Here is an 18440-nt window from a genome sequence, read left to right as displayed (position 1 = left end):
ATGCAGGCAGCATGAATCTCATGACCAATTCCCTCTAAAGGGAATATCAACACAAGTGTGATCTACAGTCATGTCAAAAGCATCTGAGGCTTGTCCTTTACCAGTTTCCAAAACTAAAGCACACATTGCATTTTACACTGGCAATCGGAAACATTAAAGAATTTACAAGCCGGTGGACAATTATTCAGATTATGTCCATTAAGAAAAAAAAAAAAAAAAGTGGTACTCAGTTCCATAAAAAGTTCCTTTATTGTATCGCATTAAAACATGGATGCAGGAGAGCCTGAGCCATGTATGACGACCGTTTCGCGCCTCAAAAGGGTCCTGGAGACTTATCGGTGTCGGCTGCTGCCACCAGCCAGAAGTACTCACTTGCCGAGCTGCTCAGTCTACTTGTAGTGGCTCGGCTAGGTACTGCACATCCGCCTCCTATTCAAATCTATAGAAGACTGATGTGTAGTACTTGGCAGCAGCCACTACAAATAGACAGAGCAGCTCAGCAAAAAAGTACTTCCTTCTGGTGGCCTCCGACACAGATAACAGCCGATAGGCGGGGGTGCCGGGTGTCAGACCCCAGCTGGTCAGACATTTGATGACCTATCCTAAGGCTAGGTCATCAATGTAAAAAGTAGTGGACAACTTCTTTAAAAAGGGGCAAAGTTTTCACAACAGTTTTCTGGAGTAAAACTTCAGAACAATTTGGTGACTTGACGTTTTCCATGGGTGTAGCTACGCCCGCTCATGAATTGCTTTACACCCAAGCAAAAAAAAAAAAGTTATGTATTACATGGCAACAACTAATAGTGAAAAAAATATATATTTGTTTTCCCAATTTGTTACAATAGTTTGCTACAGTACTGTAATCTGTGAAATCCTTGCATAAATAGCAAAGCACAGAACAATATAACCTCCAACCATCAAATGAAAGAGCCAATCTATCCTACCCAGCAGTGACCAATACACACAGTGCCGGCTGTGCTGCGCCACTACATACACTGATCACATCAGCTGATCGGTGGAGGGTGCTGGTGTCAGACCCCACTGATCTGATAACGTCAACCTATCCCTCCAACAATAGCTTTCCCAAATGCAGGGTATTAGGATTCAGACTCATATTAGACAGTCAACTTACAGTAACAGAGGCAGCAGAGCTGTAAGCCATATATGATGTTGGATTACGTATCCATTCTACTGAATCGCCAAGGGAAAGTATAAATTGGTTCTCTCTATTAAAAGACAAAAAAAAAAAAAAAACACAGACACGTTTAGTCTAAAACAATACATTGACTACAATATATATTATTTTTTTTTTCTTCACACTCTGTACATTTAGAGAGACAAACATTGCCCAGATCAGCTGGCACGCGCTTCCAGACAGACCCCACCTGCAGGATAAATAAAGAAACACTCCTCCTCCTCCCATCAAAGTTTTTATCCTCTTAATACAGTTACAGTGCCTACAAGTAGTATTCAACCCCCTGCAGATTTAGCTGGTTGACACATGCAGAATTAACTTGGCATTGTGACATTTGTACTGTAGATCAGCCTGGAAGTGGGAAATGCACTGCAGCAAATATTGTTTTTGTTTTTTTTTTTAAAACGTAAAAAGTTAATTCAGAGTGTCATTTATTATTCAACCCCTCAAACCACAAGAATTCTGTTTGGTCCCCCTAAAGTATTAAGAAGTAGTTCAGGCACCAAGAATAATGAGCTTCACATGTGTGGATTAAAGATCTCTTTAGCCAGCCTTTTCTGACTATTTAAGACCCTCCCCAAACTTGTGAACAGCACTCAGACATTGTCAACATGGGAAAGACAAAGGAGCATTCCAAGGCCATCAGAGACAAGATCATGGAGGGTCACAAGGCTGGCAAGGGGTACAAAACCCTTTCCAAGGAGTTGGGCCTACCTGTCTCCACTGTTGGGAGCATCATCTGTAAGTGGAAGGCTTATGGAACTACTGTTAGCCTTCCACGGCCAGGACAGCCTTTGAAAGTGTCCTCCCGTGCCGAGGCCAGGCTTGTCCGAAGAGTCAAGGCTAACCCAAGGACAACAAGGAAGGAGCTCCGGGAAGATCTCATGGCAGTGGGGACATTGGTTTCAGTCAATACCATAAGTAACGTACTCCACCACAATGGTCTCCGTTCCAGACGAGCCCGTAAGGTACCTTTACTTTCAAAGCGTCATGTCAAGGCTCGTCTACAGTTTGCTCATGATCACTTGGAGGACTCTGAGACAGACTGGTTCAAGGTTCTATGGTCTGAGGAGACCAAGATCGAGATCTTTGGTGCCAACCACACACGTGATGTTTGGAGACTGGATGGCACTGCATACGACCCCAAGAATACCATCCCTACAGTCAAGCATGGTGGTGGCAGCATCATGCTGTGGGGCTGTTTCTCTGCCAAGGGGCCTGGCCATCTGGTCCGCATCCATGGGAAGATGGATAGCACGGCCTACCTGGAGATTTTGGCCAAGAACCTCCGCTCCTCCATCAAGGATCTTAAGATGGGTCGTAATTTCATCTTCCAACAAGACAACGACCCAAAGCACACAGCCAAGAAAACCAAGGCCTGGTTCAATAGGGAAAAAGTCAAGGTGTTGGAGTGGCCTAGTCAGTCTCCTGACCTTAACCCAATTGAAAACTTGTGGAAGGAGCTCAAGAATAAAGTCCACATGAGACACCCAAAGAACCTAGATAACTTGGAGAAGATCTGCATGGAGGAGTGGGCCAAGATAACTCCACAGACCTGTGCCGGCCTGATCAGGTCTTATAAAAGACGATTATTAGCTGTAATTGCAAACAAGGGTTATTCCACAAAATATTAAACATAGGGGTTGTATAATAATTGACCCACACTTATGTTTAAAATTTAATAAAATTCAACTGAGCAATATAACTTTTTGGTTTGTAAGATTTATGCTTCTGTTCATAAAACCTACTCTCGTTTGCAGTTTGAAGGCTCTAACTTATTTGCATCTTATCAAACCAGCTAAATCTGCAGGGGGTTGAATACTACTTGTAGGCACTGTATATGAAAAAGTTTGGGCACCCCTATTAATCTTAAGCTTAATGTTTTATAAAAATTGGTGTTTTTGCAGCAGCTATTTCAGTTTGATATATGTAATAACTGTTGGACACAGTAATGTTTCTGCCTTGAAATGAGGTTTATTGTACTAACAGAAAATGTGCAATCTGCATTCAAACAAAATTTGACAGGTGCATAAGTATGGGCACCTCACCAGAAAAGTGACATTAATATTTAGTAGATCCTCCTTTTGCAAAAATAACAGCCTCTAGTCGCTTCCTGTAGCTTTTAATGAGTTCCTGGATCCTGGATGAAGGTATTTTTGACCATTCCTCTTTACAAAACAATTCCAGTTCAGTTAAGTTTGATGGTCGCCGAGCATGGACAGCCCTCTTCACATGATCCCACAGATGTTCAATGATATTCAGGTCTGGGGACTGGGATGGCCATTCCAGAACATTGTAATTGTTCCTCTGCATGAATGCCTGAGTAGATTTGGAGCAGTGTTTTGGATCATTGTCTTGCTGAAAGAGCCATCCCCTGCGTAACTTCAACTTTACCACTGATTCTTGAACATTATTGTCAAGAATCTGCTGATACTGAGTGGAATCCATGAGTCCCTCAACTTTAACAAGATTCCTGGTGCCGGCATTGGCCACACAGCCCCAAAGCATGATGGAACCTCCACCAAATTTTACTGTGGGTAGCAAGTGTTTTTCTTGGAATGCTGTGTTTTTTTGCCGCCATGCATAACGCCTTTTTGTATGACCAAACAACTCAATCTTTGTTTCATCAGTCCACAGGACCTTCTTCTAAAAAGAAATTGCCTTCTCCAAATGTGCTTTTGCATACCTCAGCCGACTGTTTGTGGCGTGCTTGCAGAAACGGCTTCTTTCGCATCACTCTCCCATACAGCTTCTCCTTGTGCAAAGTGCGTTGTATAGTTGACCGATGCACAGTGACACCATCTGCAGCAAGTTGATGCGGCAGCTCTCAGGAGGTGGTCTGAGGATTGTCCTTGACTGATCTCACCATTCTTCTTCTCTGCCTTTCTGATGTTTTTCTTGGCCTGCCACTTCTGGCCTTAACAAGAACTGTCCCTGTGTTCTTCCATTTCCTTACTATGTTCCTCACAGTGGAAACTGACAGGTTAAATCTCTGAGACAGCTTTTTGTATCCTTCCCCTGAACAACTATGTTGAATAATCTTTGTTTTCAGATCATTTGACAGTTGTTTTGAGGAGCCCATGATGCCACTCTTCAGAGGAGATTTAAACAGTAGAACAACTTGCAAGTGACCACTAAGTAGCTTTTCTCATGATTGCATACACCTGGCTATGAAGTTCAAAGCTCAATGAGGTTACAAAACAAAAAAAAGTGCTTTAGTAAGTCAGTAAAAAGTAGGTAGGAGTATTTAAAACAAGAAAATGATAAGGGTGCCCATACTTATGCACCTGTCAAATTTTGTTTGAATGCAGATTTCACATTTTCTGTTAGTACAATAAACCTCATTTCAAGGCAGAAACATTACTGTGTCCAACAGTTATTACATATATCAAACTGAAATAGCTGTTGTAAAAACACCAATTTTTATAAAACATTAAGCTTAAGATTAATAGGGGTGCCCAAACTTTTTCATATAACTGTATATTGCAGTCATCATATTATACAGCACTGTGTACTTATAATTGCTCATTTTGCCTTTCTAGACAGCTAATGCTTCAGTTTCCTCTTCTGTATGTAAAAACTGGAAGTTTCTTGTCCCTGCATTTATCATTCACCTCTTCAACTTCTGACCCAGCTGCTCCTTTCTCCCCCCTGCCAGGGATTTTTGCAGTAATTTATGACTCATACAGGAAAAATTGACCTCCTGTTTCTACATAGAGCTTAGAAGGATTCAGCTAGTCAGTTTTTAATCATGTGATATAGACCGAATGGAAAAGGAGAAGAATTAGCTGGGTAGAAAGGCAAAATGAGCAACTAAGTACAAATGTCTCAAAACATGCTCTGCAACACTGAAGTTTCAACACCATGAAGGAAAAGTCATGGAATTTATGTTAATTATATACAGATAAGAAAAATTGGAATTTTTCTTCAAAACGCTTGCATGTGTTCAGCATACAGTATGAGCGCTATGAGACCATTTGGGCAACCCCATGGAAAGGCCTTCATAAGGAAACTTGTCATCAGTCCCATTTTGTGGGGTCGTAAAGTGTACAGTAGCCAGACACCCACCCTCCCCCTTTAGTCTTCAATCCAGGCACACCAACAGCTCAATGTTACATTGATTTGGAGGTGGAACCAGTGGTACGGCCATTTCTCTAAAGAGTCCTCAGAGCCTTCCAACTTGACGACACCAGGATCGTGCTCCTGGGAGCAGCATGTATGGCATAAACATGCTACCATGGTCTGCAGCGTCTCCGATCATGCACATCTGGGACGTTATTGATTGGCAACTTCATAGCGAGCAGTCAGCAGCAAACCTTGATTACTTGCACCCCCACGTACATTCGGTGTGTCAGAACATTCCTCAGACACCCATTAATAACCTTACTGATAGCTGCCGGCGTGCAAGTGTGAGGATTTCTGCAGGTCACGCTCATACTCTACACTGAATAAAGCAAGAGGTTCTGAAAATAGTTTCCATTTTTTACCTCAATTGCATATTAACATGTTTATTGATCCTGAGATGTCTCCATGTCCATGACTTTCCCTTCTTGGTGTTGCAGTTAACACTGAGAAGTGTATAATATGGAGAGGAGCACTTTTCATTTAGTGACCCCCTTTGGAAATTTTTTTCAGCTCAATAGACAGTAAAAAAAAATAAATAAATAAATAAATTTAAAAATGATCTTGCTTTAGCCAAAAAGCTCTTCAGGATAACCTTCATAAACTCTTAAAATATATATAAGATAGTAAAAGGGTTAGAGACCGTCTGAGGGAATCCATACCCCCAAACATTTTATAAACACCCAATTAGCTGCAGCGGTCACATGCATTGTGTTCGTAATGTCACCACTGCAGACTGTCAAGGAGAGCTGGAGATGATTATTTTTATCTACAGTAAACTGATAGGGCTAAAAGTTTTATAAACTGACACATTTCATTTTCACTAGTAAACAATAGGTGGCAGTACCGCCACCTTGGAGGCTATACTGCAGCAATTCTGAAAGACCGGTTAGGAGGAAACGCTCAAAGTCCGTACCGTGGGTATCCAGCATAAAACAGATCTGACACTGCGATGTGGATTCTGGTATAGGTAGAGCAGGCACACCAGCATCTGATCATCCACTATAGTCTGACCACCACAACAGGGGTTGTCTACCTTTGGGAGATTATATATATTTTTTTTTTTTTTTTTTACTTAATGCAATTTTGACTCAAAATCATTTTTTGTAATTGGGTTTCATTAACAATGTTGCATAGTTTGCCTTCGAGCTATTATATCACTACATTGAGCTGCTCTCAAATGTTTTATAACAGACCACAAAGTAGAGTGGGCAGGAAAACAAAGCGCAAGAAATCATTGCTTTTAATAAAAATTGTATATATTGTATACATATACTCAAAGTCCCCAGAAATGAACATTTGTTTTAATACAAAAGCTTGTGCCATTAGCCAAAAATCAAGATTCTGAGGACGGGACAGTGGAGCGCCTTGAATACGTTCTTTGCAGCCACAGAGGAGGAGATCGGCCGTGAGTAACCTACCTTTTAGAGTCTTGTAAGGTGACGTAATGCTCATCGTCCCACACCTTATCCAGGCCTGCGCTGTTGAAGTCATCATGCACTATTTTAGCCAAAGACTCTTCATGATCACTACCAGCGTCACGAGCATCGAAAGCCATGGCACTGGAAGACAGGATATAATGGGGTCACAGACCTTTAATGTGATTAGTTCACAAAAATATTTAAAGAGGTATTCCCACCTACAAGATCCTATCCCAACACATTACAGCTACTAGCAAATACCACCAATTTGTAATATAACAAAATTCCTCAGAAATGGTATATCAGACACGATCCATCAAATTAAAACCATGTTTTATTAGAAACCATTAAAACAATAAAAAAAGCAAAATGCCGTATAGGGCACGCTGAACTAAATTATGGAAAAGTTTAGTAAGATATATGAAAGAAATAACCCAGAAATATAGGTACCAGGATTCTCATCCCTGCATTACATATAGACCTTTCAATCATAAGGATTTTATTGAAGATAGTATGTCAAATTAATCTTCAAAAGGATGAAAATAAGCAATGCTCACAGGAAAATGCACGTCCTAAAGAATTAGTATATAATTCTATACACTGCTCAAAAAAATAAAGGGAACACTCAAATAACACATCCTAGATCTGAATGAATGAAATATTCTCATTGAATACTTTGTTCTGTACAAAGTTGAATGTGCTGACAACAAAATCACACAAAAAGCATCAATGGAAATCAAATTTATTAACCAATGGAGGCCTGGATTTGGAGTCACCCCCAAAATTAAAGTGGAAAAAACACACTACAGGCTGATCCAACTTTGATGTAATGTCCTTAAAACAAGTCAAATGAGGCTCAGTATTGTGTGTGGCCTCCACGTGCCTGTATGACCTCCCTACAATGCCTGGGCATGCTCCTGATGAGGTTGCGGATGGTCTCCTGTGGGATCTCCTCCCAGACCTGGACTAAAGCATCTGCCAACTCCTGGACAGTCTGTGGTACAACATGACGTTGGTGGATGGAGCAAGACATGATGTGCCAGATGTGCTCAATCGGATTCAGGTCTGGGGAACGGGAGGGCCAGTCCATAGCTTCAATGCCTTCATCTTGCAGGAACGGTTCACACACTCCAGCCACATGAGGTCTGGCATTGTCCTGCATTAGGAGGAACCCAGGGCCAACCGCACCAGCATATGGTCTCACAAGGGGTCTGAGGATCTCATCTCAGGACCTAATGGCAGTCAGGCTACCTCTGGCGAGCACATGGAGCACTGTGCGGCCCGCCAAAGAAATGCCACCCCACACCATTACTGACCCACTACCAAAACGGTCATGCTGAAGGATGTTGCAGGCAGCAGATCGCTCTCCACAGCGTCTCCAGACTGTCAAGCAGAGTAACTAAGGCGTGTATTATCAATGGCCAGGGCTTCAGGAGCGTGCATAGCTGCAGCACGCATAGTAACTAAGGCGTGTATTATCAATGGCCAGGGCTTCGAGAGCGTGCATAGCTGCAGCATGCATAGTAACTAAGGTGTGTATCATCAATGGCCAGGGCTTCAGGAGCAAGCATAGCTGCAGCATGCATAGTAACTAAGGCGTGTATTAACGATGGCCAGGGCTTGAAGAGCAATGTCTGCCACAAGCGCTGTATTCTGAGAAGTTAATGTTGGTGTCAGATTTATTGATGAGCAACTCTATTAATTAATAAGACTAGAGTCTATGAAACAATGTGGCCATAAAGTACAAAAATAAAGTTATATTTAATGATAAAAAATAAAAAAAAGGAAATTTAGGCACTTACGAAATTTTTGCCTCAAAAGAGGTAGCAGCTATCTTTTTCACAAACATGGCCCGCACACTGCTCCAATACAGGATAGTTGGCATCTCTGGTTCAGGCTCCTCATCTTCAGCGATGCCATTAGACATTAGACACTCCTCAGAGCCCCCATTACTGAGCTGCCTGCAGCCAGCACGACCCCGGTAAGTTAAGTACCCAATAAGAAACCCTGGAAAATAGACATTTTGATTAATTGAAAAACACAAAAATGAAAGTACAAGTGACTCATGGGTTAAAAAAATATAAATCAAACAAGATTCCTACATAACTGTATGAAAACCTTGGACAGCAGTTACCAGACCCAAACATTATAAAACCCTCCATTAACCCAGAACATATTAGGTTTCTGGGCTATTTAACCCACCTCACTACCCCCCTTTTAAGAACCATAACTTTATTTTTCTGCAGACATAGCTGTGAGGTCGTTTCCCTTTCCCCTCTCCAAGAACATGTAGGTTTCATGTATGCCATACATTTTACGATATTTACCGAAACAGAGGTGGACGCGATACATCACACACAGTTTCTAATATTATGCTGCTCATCATGTCCGCAGGTCAGCACGATTATGGTAATACCAAAACTTGTCCCGTGTCTTTTTTTGCCACTTAAGAGCCATACTGTGCCGCATGCCGCCCCCCCCCCCCTCCCCTCCTCACCATCCCCCTATTTAAAGTGCTATATTGGGTTTTTTAGTGCACAAAGTTAATGTTATTTGAGACCATTTTGGGGTAGATGTTTAGATTGTGATTCATTGTAATTTTTTTTTTTTTTGGGGGGGGGGGGGGGTATGGATTCAATAATCTAATAATTTGGTAGACTGGACTTTTTGGGGCACAGTGATCCCAAATGTTTATTTACTTTATTTATTTCAGTGGGGAGGGGGGGTGGAGTTCAAATTTTTATTATCTATACACACAAACATACACAGACTACAGGCCTTGAACCTGCGATGTGGGCTGTTAGCCGGCACCCGTCTGCCATGGAAGCTGGTGCCCATGCAATCAGGCTGTCAGACAGACAGCTAGCTTTTGTTAAACTACGGCCATCGGAACATACTCCAGCCGAAGCAGCTACAGGTAAATGTCAGCTATGTAACACAGCCGGCATCTGACTGGTCTGAAGCAGGCACAGCTCCCGAGCTGGCTTTTATACATTTTTCATCATAGGTTAAGGAAAAAGTAATAATTTGCTAAAGAGGTAAAGAAGCTTTGTGTAGGGCAGATAAGACATTGTAGAATTCTTGGCAAGGACATTCAGTTTTCTTTGACCAGACTGAAGTTCGTTTGCCCTTCCCTATTGTACAACTGTCAGGTCTTGTTGATGTGTTCTGGTGATCCTAAGTTCCTGTGAACCCTGATACTCTGTTGTAGTAATTAATTACATTGCTCTTTTGATGACAGATGAGATAGGTCAGATAAATCGTTCATTTACACATTTTTTCTCTTTCCTTTCTGCAAATGTAAAAATCACACACACACACAATATGTATGCCTGCAACCACCACAAGAGGGCGCTGGGCACAGTTATTTTTGAGAGCAAGTCGTTCCCTCTGTTGGTTTCAGACAACCCAACTTCTATCTGTAGAAGCTTAATTTTGATCAATAAGAACAAACAGGATTAAACTATGAACTATTGATAAGTTGATACATTAAAGTGTCTCAAACCACAAATGAGTTTGCATGGAACCAAAGTAACGTGAATAACTTTAAGGGCAAAGTCACATATTGCAATAAATTAAAAAGTCAGATTAACAATCATAAAACTTTAAGACCACATGTTCACACCACTGCTGCTGCTTCAGCCCCATCATTGTCCATTCAAGGCTTCTCTGCCTGCGTTTACCCCAATTACTAAACTCCTCATCTACATTTTGGTGGTCCTTACCTATCAAGAACAACAGAACGACCACCAGGATTTTAAAGAATAGACTTTTACATCCATTTTTTCCAGACAGGTGTTGTACAGGGTGGTCTCCCATAGGCTGATCACCACATTCTTCCTCATCCGCCAACTTCATCTCTACTTGACTGCTGTCTCCATCCGTTTGTGGGGTCAAACTGAAGCGTGTATAAGTAAGAGGGACCCTGCCAAACTAAAGCAAAAGAAGTCTTTACAAGTATTACCAGTGATTAAGAAAAAAAAAAAAAAAAACATTTTCAGAATGATGTCTTACACAGGCAAGGGGATATTCCCAATTTAGGAATATGACTTGTCTACAAGATATACTGTATCTATATGTGATATGTGCAGGACCTCAAGACAATATATCAGTTGATCCTTATTTGCCAAATCCCAGCAGTCACAATTTTCTTCAATTCAATGGAGAGAAGCAGGAACTTGCATAGACAAGCAGCACCCAGCCCTTCTACCAACTCCCATAGGCATCATTAAAAATAACTGCAAGCCTATGAAATGCAGCAGCTGGAATTAGGCAAACCGCTTCTCACCAACCATACCAAGAACTATTTCAGAACTTTTTGCACCTTTAATGTCAACCACATTCTGTACAAGTCCATTAAGTAACTTTATTTCCCCCCCTCAAACTTTAAATGTGGTTGCACAAGTGTGATCAACCTCTAATTGGCGATTTGGTTGTGTTCAGAAATGGTCGCTCATTTTAACTCAGGTTAAATTCCAATTAATTCCAAATAAAGTCTAGCTGTCCTAGTAGGATTCCCCTAGCATTTTCTTAGTTGCATTTTACAGCAAAAGCCAAAAGGGCCAAATTCAAAGCTTTGAAAAGTTACAACTCGAGGTCGATTCTAAAATAGTGAATTTCGGGGTTTCTCACCATTTTCACCCAGATCCAACAAAGTGGGTGGATCAGGTCCATGATGAATTTGAGCGGCGTTGTTCACCAAAATACAATTCTTACTCCAGCGGGCACTGGAGTAGAATTTGTGACAAAGTGCACAGCGGTGCTCGCCACTCATCCAACGCTCCTGATTCGTGAACAGACATGTCTTCATGAATCAGGAGCATCTGACTTTAGCATAACTGATCAAGACCAGAGTGAACAACAGTACAACACAGCAGTGGGATCTCATGATTGAAAGTTGTCAGAAGGGTACAAAACAATTCCCTAGGCTTTGGATAAACCATGGAACACACTGACAGCTCATCAAGAAGAGGCTTCAATTTGGCACAATAGTGACATTACCTAAAATGTTCCTCAATTTTTTTGGAGGGATTTACAAAGACATTGGTCCAGGAGGCTGCCAAACACCACTACCACGAAATGTAGTATAGTAGTTTTAATTTGCTATTTCGCTTACCCCATGTGCAGGGCATTACAGTAGCTTAGGTATCCATGGTTACAACAACTAACGGCCAACTGTCACTATGAGTGGTTGGAACCATGGATACCTAAGCTACTGCAATGCCCTACACATGGGGTAAGACAGCAAATCATAAGAACTATACGACATTTCTAATTGGAGGCAATTTGTAATATTACACCTACTACATATTGGCTTAGGATCTTGGAAATGGGAATACTCCTTTAAATTTTTTTTTAACACCTTCACGCCACAGCCTTTTTCCTACTCCTATAGCTTTAATTTTTCCATCAATATGGCCAAGTGAGGGCTTGTTTTTGGCGGGACGAGTTGTACTTTTGAACGACACCACTGGTTTTACCATATCGTGAACTGGAAAAAGTTTCCAAGTGCCTTGAAATTGAAAAAAAAAAAAAAAAGTGCAATTCCACAATTGTTTTTTGGGTTTTCTTTGGACCAAGTTCACTAAATGCTAAAACTGACCTGCCTTTATGATTCCCCAGGTAATTACAAGTTTGTAGATACCAAAACATGTATAGGTTCTTTGAGTGGTGGATATAAAAAACAAGCAAAAAAAAAAATGCGCCATATTCCAAGACCTGTAGCGTCTCCATTTTTCGGGATCTGGGGCTGTATGAGAGCTTATTTGCGTGCTGAGGTTTTTATTATTGATACCATTTTGGTGTAGATACGATCTTATGATCGCCCGTTATTGCAATGTGGCGGCGACCAAAAAAAAACAACAATTCTGGTGTTAGATTTTTCTTCTTATTACGCCGTTTACTGATCAGATTCTTTTTTTATATTGAGATCGATCAGGCGATTCCAAATATGTATATATTTTTTTATTGTATATGAGGTGAAAGAAGGGTGATTGGAACCTTTATATTTAAAAAAAAAAAAAATAATAATTTCTCTCTACTTTTCACTTTCTTCTACAGTCTCCATGGAAGACTAGAAGCAGCGATCATCCGATCCCGTGTTACACAGAGAAGGGCTTCAGCCCTGTCATGTGTAACGAAAGTGCTTATCTGCTATGAACTCCGACCGCTGGGCGGCGCCAATAGCAGATCGGCTAAACCACAACAGGGGTCTCCTGCAGACGCCGGGTTGTCATGCCAACCCATCGGAGATCCGCAATATTGTGATGGGGTTGCCGATGGGTGGAGTTAGTGACGCACTTCCGGCGCGAACATGGTAAATTCCACTGTCAGAGTTTGACAGCGGCATTTAACATGTTAACAGCAGCGGGTGGATCGCAATTCCACCTGTGCCTGTTAGGGCACATGACCACTGTACAGATCAGCTGTTATGTGCCCGGAAAGGTGCGGGCTCAGCGCCAGAGCCTGCACCAAAAGGGGAGACACGACATGTACTGCGCATGTCGTCAAGAGGTTAAAGATTGTGATCTTAAAAAAAAACAAAAAAAAAAACACATGCAACAAAAATAAAAAATAAGTCACTTTCTGATGAGCAAGGGAAGCTAAGGAAGGGGGTAAATACATTTTTAATTTACTAAAGACAACCTCTCAAATTTTCATGTTAAACTGGACATGCGATGTAATCATGACTGAAGAGCAGAAATACATATGCATTTCCTCTCCGTTGTGGAGATACAGTATTAGCATTCAAGGTATGTGGCACCTAATGAGTTAAAAAAAAAGTTTTGTACAAGCGGGTGTCAGATTCAGTTTTTTCACTGGAGACATTCACTTCTCCCTTTATGATGCTGACCAATCATAAGCAGGCAGCACACTCGAGAAAAAGCCACACCCTCACAATAGCTTAAATCAGGTTTAATGATACATCTGATTTCCTGGTCCAACCTTCTGCATGATAACACAGCATAGATGACTAACATCTTTCAGATAAGATCCCTGTGTGGTAAGGAGCAGCACAGCTGTGTTTAGCTGTGTCACACTACAAACCCCTCTAGCAGCTCTCAATAGCACTGTCAGGACAACTGTATATCTCCCTCCCCAACACTGCCTGTACAGAGATGTGTCAGTAATGGCTTACGTCAGTTGTGTGCAACTTAAAAATCACTCTGCAGTGAGGGTAGAGCAGAATGTCATTACATCTCAGGTTACTTGTGTGTGAGATAGAATAGTCTGATCTCACTGCAGAGAGAATACAAGTTGCTCTAGTACAGCAGACATAAGTAGGATTACTGACATGTTCACCAATTAGGAGAGCTGATTAGTTTGTAATGTGACACAGCTAAACTCAGCTGCACGGCCCATTCCCACACTGACTCATGCACGGGGTAAAACCAGGAGATCACAGCTGTCTGAGAAATTTGCTCTAAGCTATGGAGGGGGCATACATTTTTTCCTTTTAGTGCCGCTTACGATTGGTCAGCATCTTACAGGAAGACATACACACCTCTATTGAAAAAAAAAAAAAAGTGTACAAATGCAATATATAATCTATTTGTACTTCTGAAATGGAACATGCCAATATAGTTTTACTTATTATATAGCCTCCACACATATAGTTTATGGGTGGCACACTTGTTTCGGTCAATCCTCTGATCCATTCCACTCCATACTTTCCATTTACGCTATGCATGTGGGTTACTTTTTGTACCTATATGTACCAAGATATTCAGGTTAATCATTTACCCATTATAGGAGGCAGGATATTTTTCATTATACTCTCCAGGTAACCATGCTTTTAGCCTCATTAGTGTCTCAATATAAAGATTTTTTTTTAAATAACCACTAACTAGCAGCTTTTGTGTAAATTGTATAGTGACAAACTTGCAAATCAGTTCTGGGGGCATAGCTGGACCAGAAAGCGCAAGGCAGCTTGTCTTCTAGTGATAATATGATGCAGGTAAAACACTGATTGTATTGAAAGTGCAAAAAAAACTGACTGAAAAAAAAGTCAGTTAAGCAGGCGATCATCCCTGGTGCACTAGTAAACCTGTTGCCATATTCATGAGCCATGTATAACCCCCTTCCCACCACCGAATAGCAGCTTTCTGCCTATGGTAATTGTACACAGAAATCCGCCAATCGGTGGTGTGAGTGGGGTTATACAGAGCTCAGCATTCAGAGAACTACTAGATCCGCAGCAGAGAAAAGGGATTTTATCCAAGCAGCCCAGCAAGTGAAATATCACTGGAATCAGGGTCTCTGCCCCTAGATCATGCTGCTCTCAGATGGGGTAGTAAAAACCTGGTGACAGATTCCCTCTACTGATCGCAGTCTGTCCTATTTGCCAGACATCCGTATAATGCTACAGGCCTCCACAGTAGAATCTGATCTTTAATAAAGTAGCTTCTAAATTTGTACAGTCAACTTAAGGGGGTGGGGAGTAAGTGTTCACCCCATGTGAATGCATGAATATTAACCCTTAGTATACAGCAACCAAAACAGGCATTTTTTATCCCTCAACGCCGCCAGAATCCACAGATTTGCCTGGTGTTAATTTGTTAATTACAGATCCATCAAGTTCCTACTCAAAAGTAATACTTACAATATTAGTAATTGTGGTCCGCGCTCGATCCATTTTCATCAAAACTTGATCAACCCCCTGCAATAAAAGCCATATTGAGGATTATTAGCACAAGCTCCCAGAATGTCAAGTCTTCAGAACATTCTCCAAACGTAAAGTCCACACAGACCCCAAAATGATTGAGAGTTGTGGTTTACAGATGCCAACAAAAATGGTTTAAAAGTTTTTTTCTATGGATAGGTACAGTGGTGTTATAGAGAGACTGGATCACTCAGTCAATCTGTGGTTAATTTGTGTTTTATGGAAGAGATCTATGCACAAAAGCAGGAATCAAGAACAGCTCAGTACAGTGAAAGCAGAAGAGAAAACTTCAAAGCTGGTTGGCACTAAAGCTATATGGGCCAAGGCCTCCATGGTTATATACAACAATGGCAGGTCTGCCTGCTGCAATCATAACTTAATACAGTGCAATAAAACAATGGACTTTAATCTCCAGTATCAAGTGCCTGGATCTTGGTCTATGCCGACCACCTGCAGTTTTGTTCCTCTCCCATTAGAATATTGCCATTGCCCATGTAGAGTATTCTAAGCCCACCTGTTTATGGCTACATTTTAGGATTTGTTTAGCAATAACCAGAGTTCTTGTGGTTTTTCGGAGTGATCCGTATCTTATCTTACTGTCATCCAAGTATGGTTCAGTAAAAGCTTTGAGAGGAGTGGGATCCTAGATGCTATAGGTGCAATACTGGTCTGAAAATGTGGCCAAGTTATGGTCCCGTCAACCAAGCCTTAATGTTCAGAGGGTAGAATTAGCAGGTGCCAATAACCTCTGGGCCAGAAGGATGCCACATTATAATAGAGGAAGGACCCTATGCAATTCCAGCCAAAGGACTTGAGGAAAATGACTGCATTGTGATGCCACCTCGCACCACAAAGAGGCTGAGGCTACACCATGACACAGGTCACAGCCAAAGCTGGTCCTCTGCCGCTACTATATAGGTAATGCGACGAGTCACCAAAAATACAACTTGTACTGACTTGCTTGTCGCCATCATAATACCTCACAGGGCAGAATAAAATGTCATTAACTTGCAATAAACTGTTGCAATGGCTGCAAAAAGAAAAAAAAAACGAAAAAAAAAAACACCAAACACACACACTAACCCCAGCTTAAGGCCACATTCACATTCAGTATTTGTGGGACAAAACCTGGAGTGGGTGATAAATGCAGAAGTGGTGACGCGTTTCTATTATACTTTGCTCCACTCCTGGTTTTGGATTACACATAATGATAGTGTGACCGTGGCCTTGGAGAGAACAGAGTTGCCAGCTTGCTATTCTTTGGCCACAGACACCTTCTTGCAGCCCTAGTCGCCATGCTGCTCCTTCCCAAGTGGAGACAGTTTTCTAGGTTTTCCAGTCTGCTCATATCTATATGCACTACAATGGGGGCGAGCCATTGTAAGGGCACGACTAAACAGAAACCTTTCAGATTTCACCTGAGGGTTTGTGCACGTAAAATACAAGATTATTATAACTTTGTATTGTATCAACCACTGAGGACTCATTTTAATATTTTGCAGATACAATACACATTCAATATCTGGTATTTTGGATCAGATCTGACAGACGTCTCCACATTGCAGATTCTGCTGGAGAGAACTTCACTGAGATCCGGATTTTAAAATCTAACATCAGTTTGTTTTTTCAGTGAAGGGGAGATATCAATATGTGGATTTACAGCAGGAAAAAGCAGAGGTGACCCCGGTCTAAGAGGAGTCCTACTCCTTGTGAGAGATCCTTCATGATGGACCACATAAGCCGGGTCTGTTCTCTATGCCGAATTCCAGGAATCACATGAAGGTCACGTTGTTCCCCGCACGGTACAGCACATAGCGGCCAGGCCTGCTCTATACAGGATAAGCCGATTAAAAATGTGGTGTCATAAAGCCTAGACAACCCTCGGGAGAAGCCATACACCTCGCCTGGGGCTTATATGGCAGAAGAAAGGACGTCTATAGGCTGTAATATATATATATATGCTCTCACAATGTCACTCAGTACAGGGAGGTGACATCGGCCAGCACATGGGCACCAGACAATGGGGGTCACCTTTAGGTCTAAGCTACAGGGGTTTTTTGTTTGCAGTTCAGCTCATACATTAAACATGTAAAGGAAAGTACAGAGCGTAATGTAATCAGAGGACCCCAGTACCACCCAGTAGTCAGCTCACACCTGCAGCCCCCGCCTTACAACCACTTCCGAGGTCACAGCCATGTGCACAGGAGCTGCCATTCATTCTACAGCCACATGTCACCTTCAGCCTGTAACCCTACAAATGCCAGAACCTCCACTATAGGAGGGAGGCATAGACTGGGGCAGGGCTGCAACCCCTAAACTGACATCCACGACACGTGCCGTAGGGGCAGCGGTGCCAAATCCAGGCTGTTATGTGTGGAGGGCACAGACCCCCAACACAGGAGGCAGAAGAGGGCTCAGGAGACGCGTGCAGCCGCCATATGACCTTCAGTTCAAGGTGCACCAGGGTGCAGGACCAATGACAGCCAGCCACACACAGGGGCGCACACCGTGCAGGGAACACACCGCTCACACCAGACAGCAATGAATGAAAACCCGGCACAAAAGGAGTTAACAGCCGGGCTCCCCCCGGCAGCAGCGTACACGAACCGGACCGCCATGTGCCGACGCTCCGCACTTACCTAACGGCCTGCCAACTGAGCTGAACGCAGCGTGTGCCTGCTCGTTATACGGATACGCCCCTAAGCACGTCCGCCGCCCCCTGACCGGACTCCGCCCCAAGACGGGCAAGTAGCTCTCCAATATGACTGGAGGAGGCGACTGAGGAATGACTGCGCAACTGCCAACATTAGGGTCATGTAAAGGCCGATATTAAGCCTGGGATACGGGTGTTGGAGCACCGCACTGTTCCCTCTCCCCGCGTGTGTGAGCCCCGCACTGCACCCTCCCCCGCGTGTGTGAGCCCCGCACTGCACCCTCCTCCCCCGCGTGTGCGAGCCCCGCACTGCACCCTCCCCCGCGTGTGTGAGCCCCGCACTGCGCCCTCCACCGCGTGTGTGAGCCCCGCACTGCGCCCTCCCCC

At 42.6% G+C, this 18440-nt stretch overlaps 1 protein-coding gene across 2 annotated transcripts in view; it reads right to left on the bottom strand.

Moving 5' to 3' along the window:
• TFRC (transferrin receptor) overlaps positions 1-18172 on the bottom strand; it is a 46711-nt gene extending 28539 nt beyond the window's left edge. Inside the window, exons 1-6 of one of the 2 annotated variants that reach the window (XM_073675210.1) lie at positions 18040-18172; positions 15341-15397; positions 10464-10671; positions 8541-8745; positions 6739-6879; positions 1133-1226 (exon numbers count right to left, since the gene is read on the bottom strand). In XM_073675210.1, the coding sequence (XP_073531311.1) occupies positions 1133-1226; positions 6739-6879; positions 8541-8745; positions 10464-10671; positions 15341-15379 (687 nt within the window). In that variant the 5' untranslated portion in view covers positions 15380-15397; positions 18040-18172. The remainder of the gene's footprint in view (positions 1-1132; positions 1227-6738; positions 6880-8540; positions 8746-10463; positions 10672-15340; positions 15398-18039) is intronic. The other variant, XM_073675209.1, reaches the window with a different exon arrangement.
• Between the last annotated feature and the right edge of the window lie 268 nt (positions 18173-18440).

Source organism: Phyllobates terribilis, unplaced genomic scaffold, assembly GCF_046119375.1.
Source record: "Phyllobates terribilis strain yellow unplaced genomic scaffold, ASM4611937v1 Scaffold_3__8_contigs__length_932513732, whole genome shotgun sequence".
NCBI lineage: Eukaryota > Metazoa > Chordata > Amphibia > Anura > Dendrobatidae > Phyllobates > Phyllobates terribilis.
The sequence above is the reverse complement of the archived record's forward strand: the minus strand, read 5'-3'. Positions and strand labels throughout refer to the sequence as shown.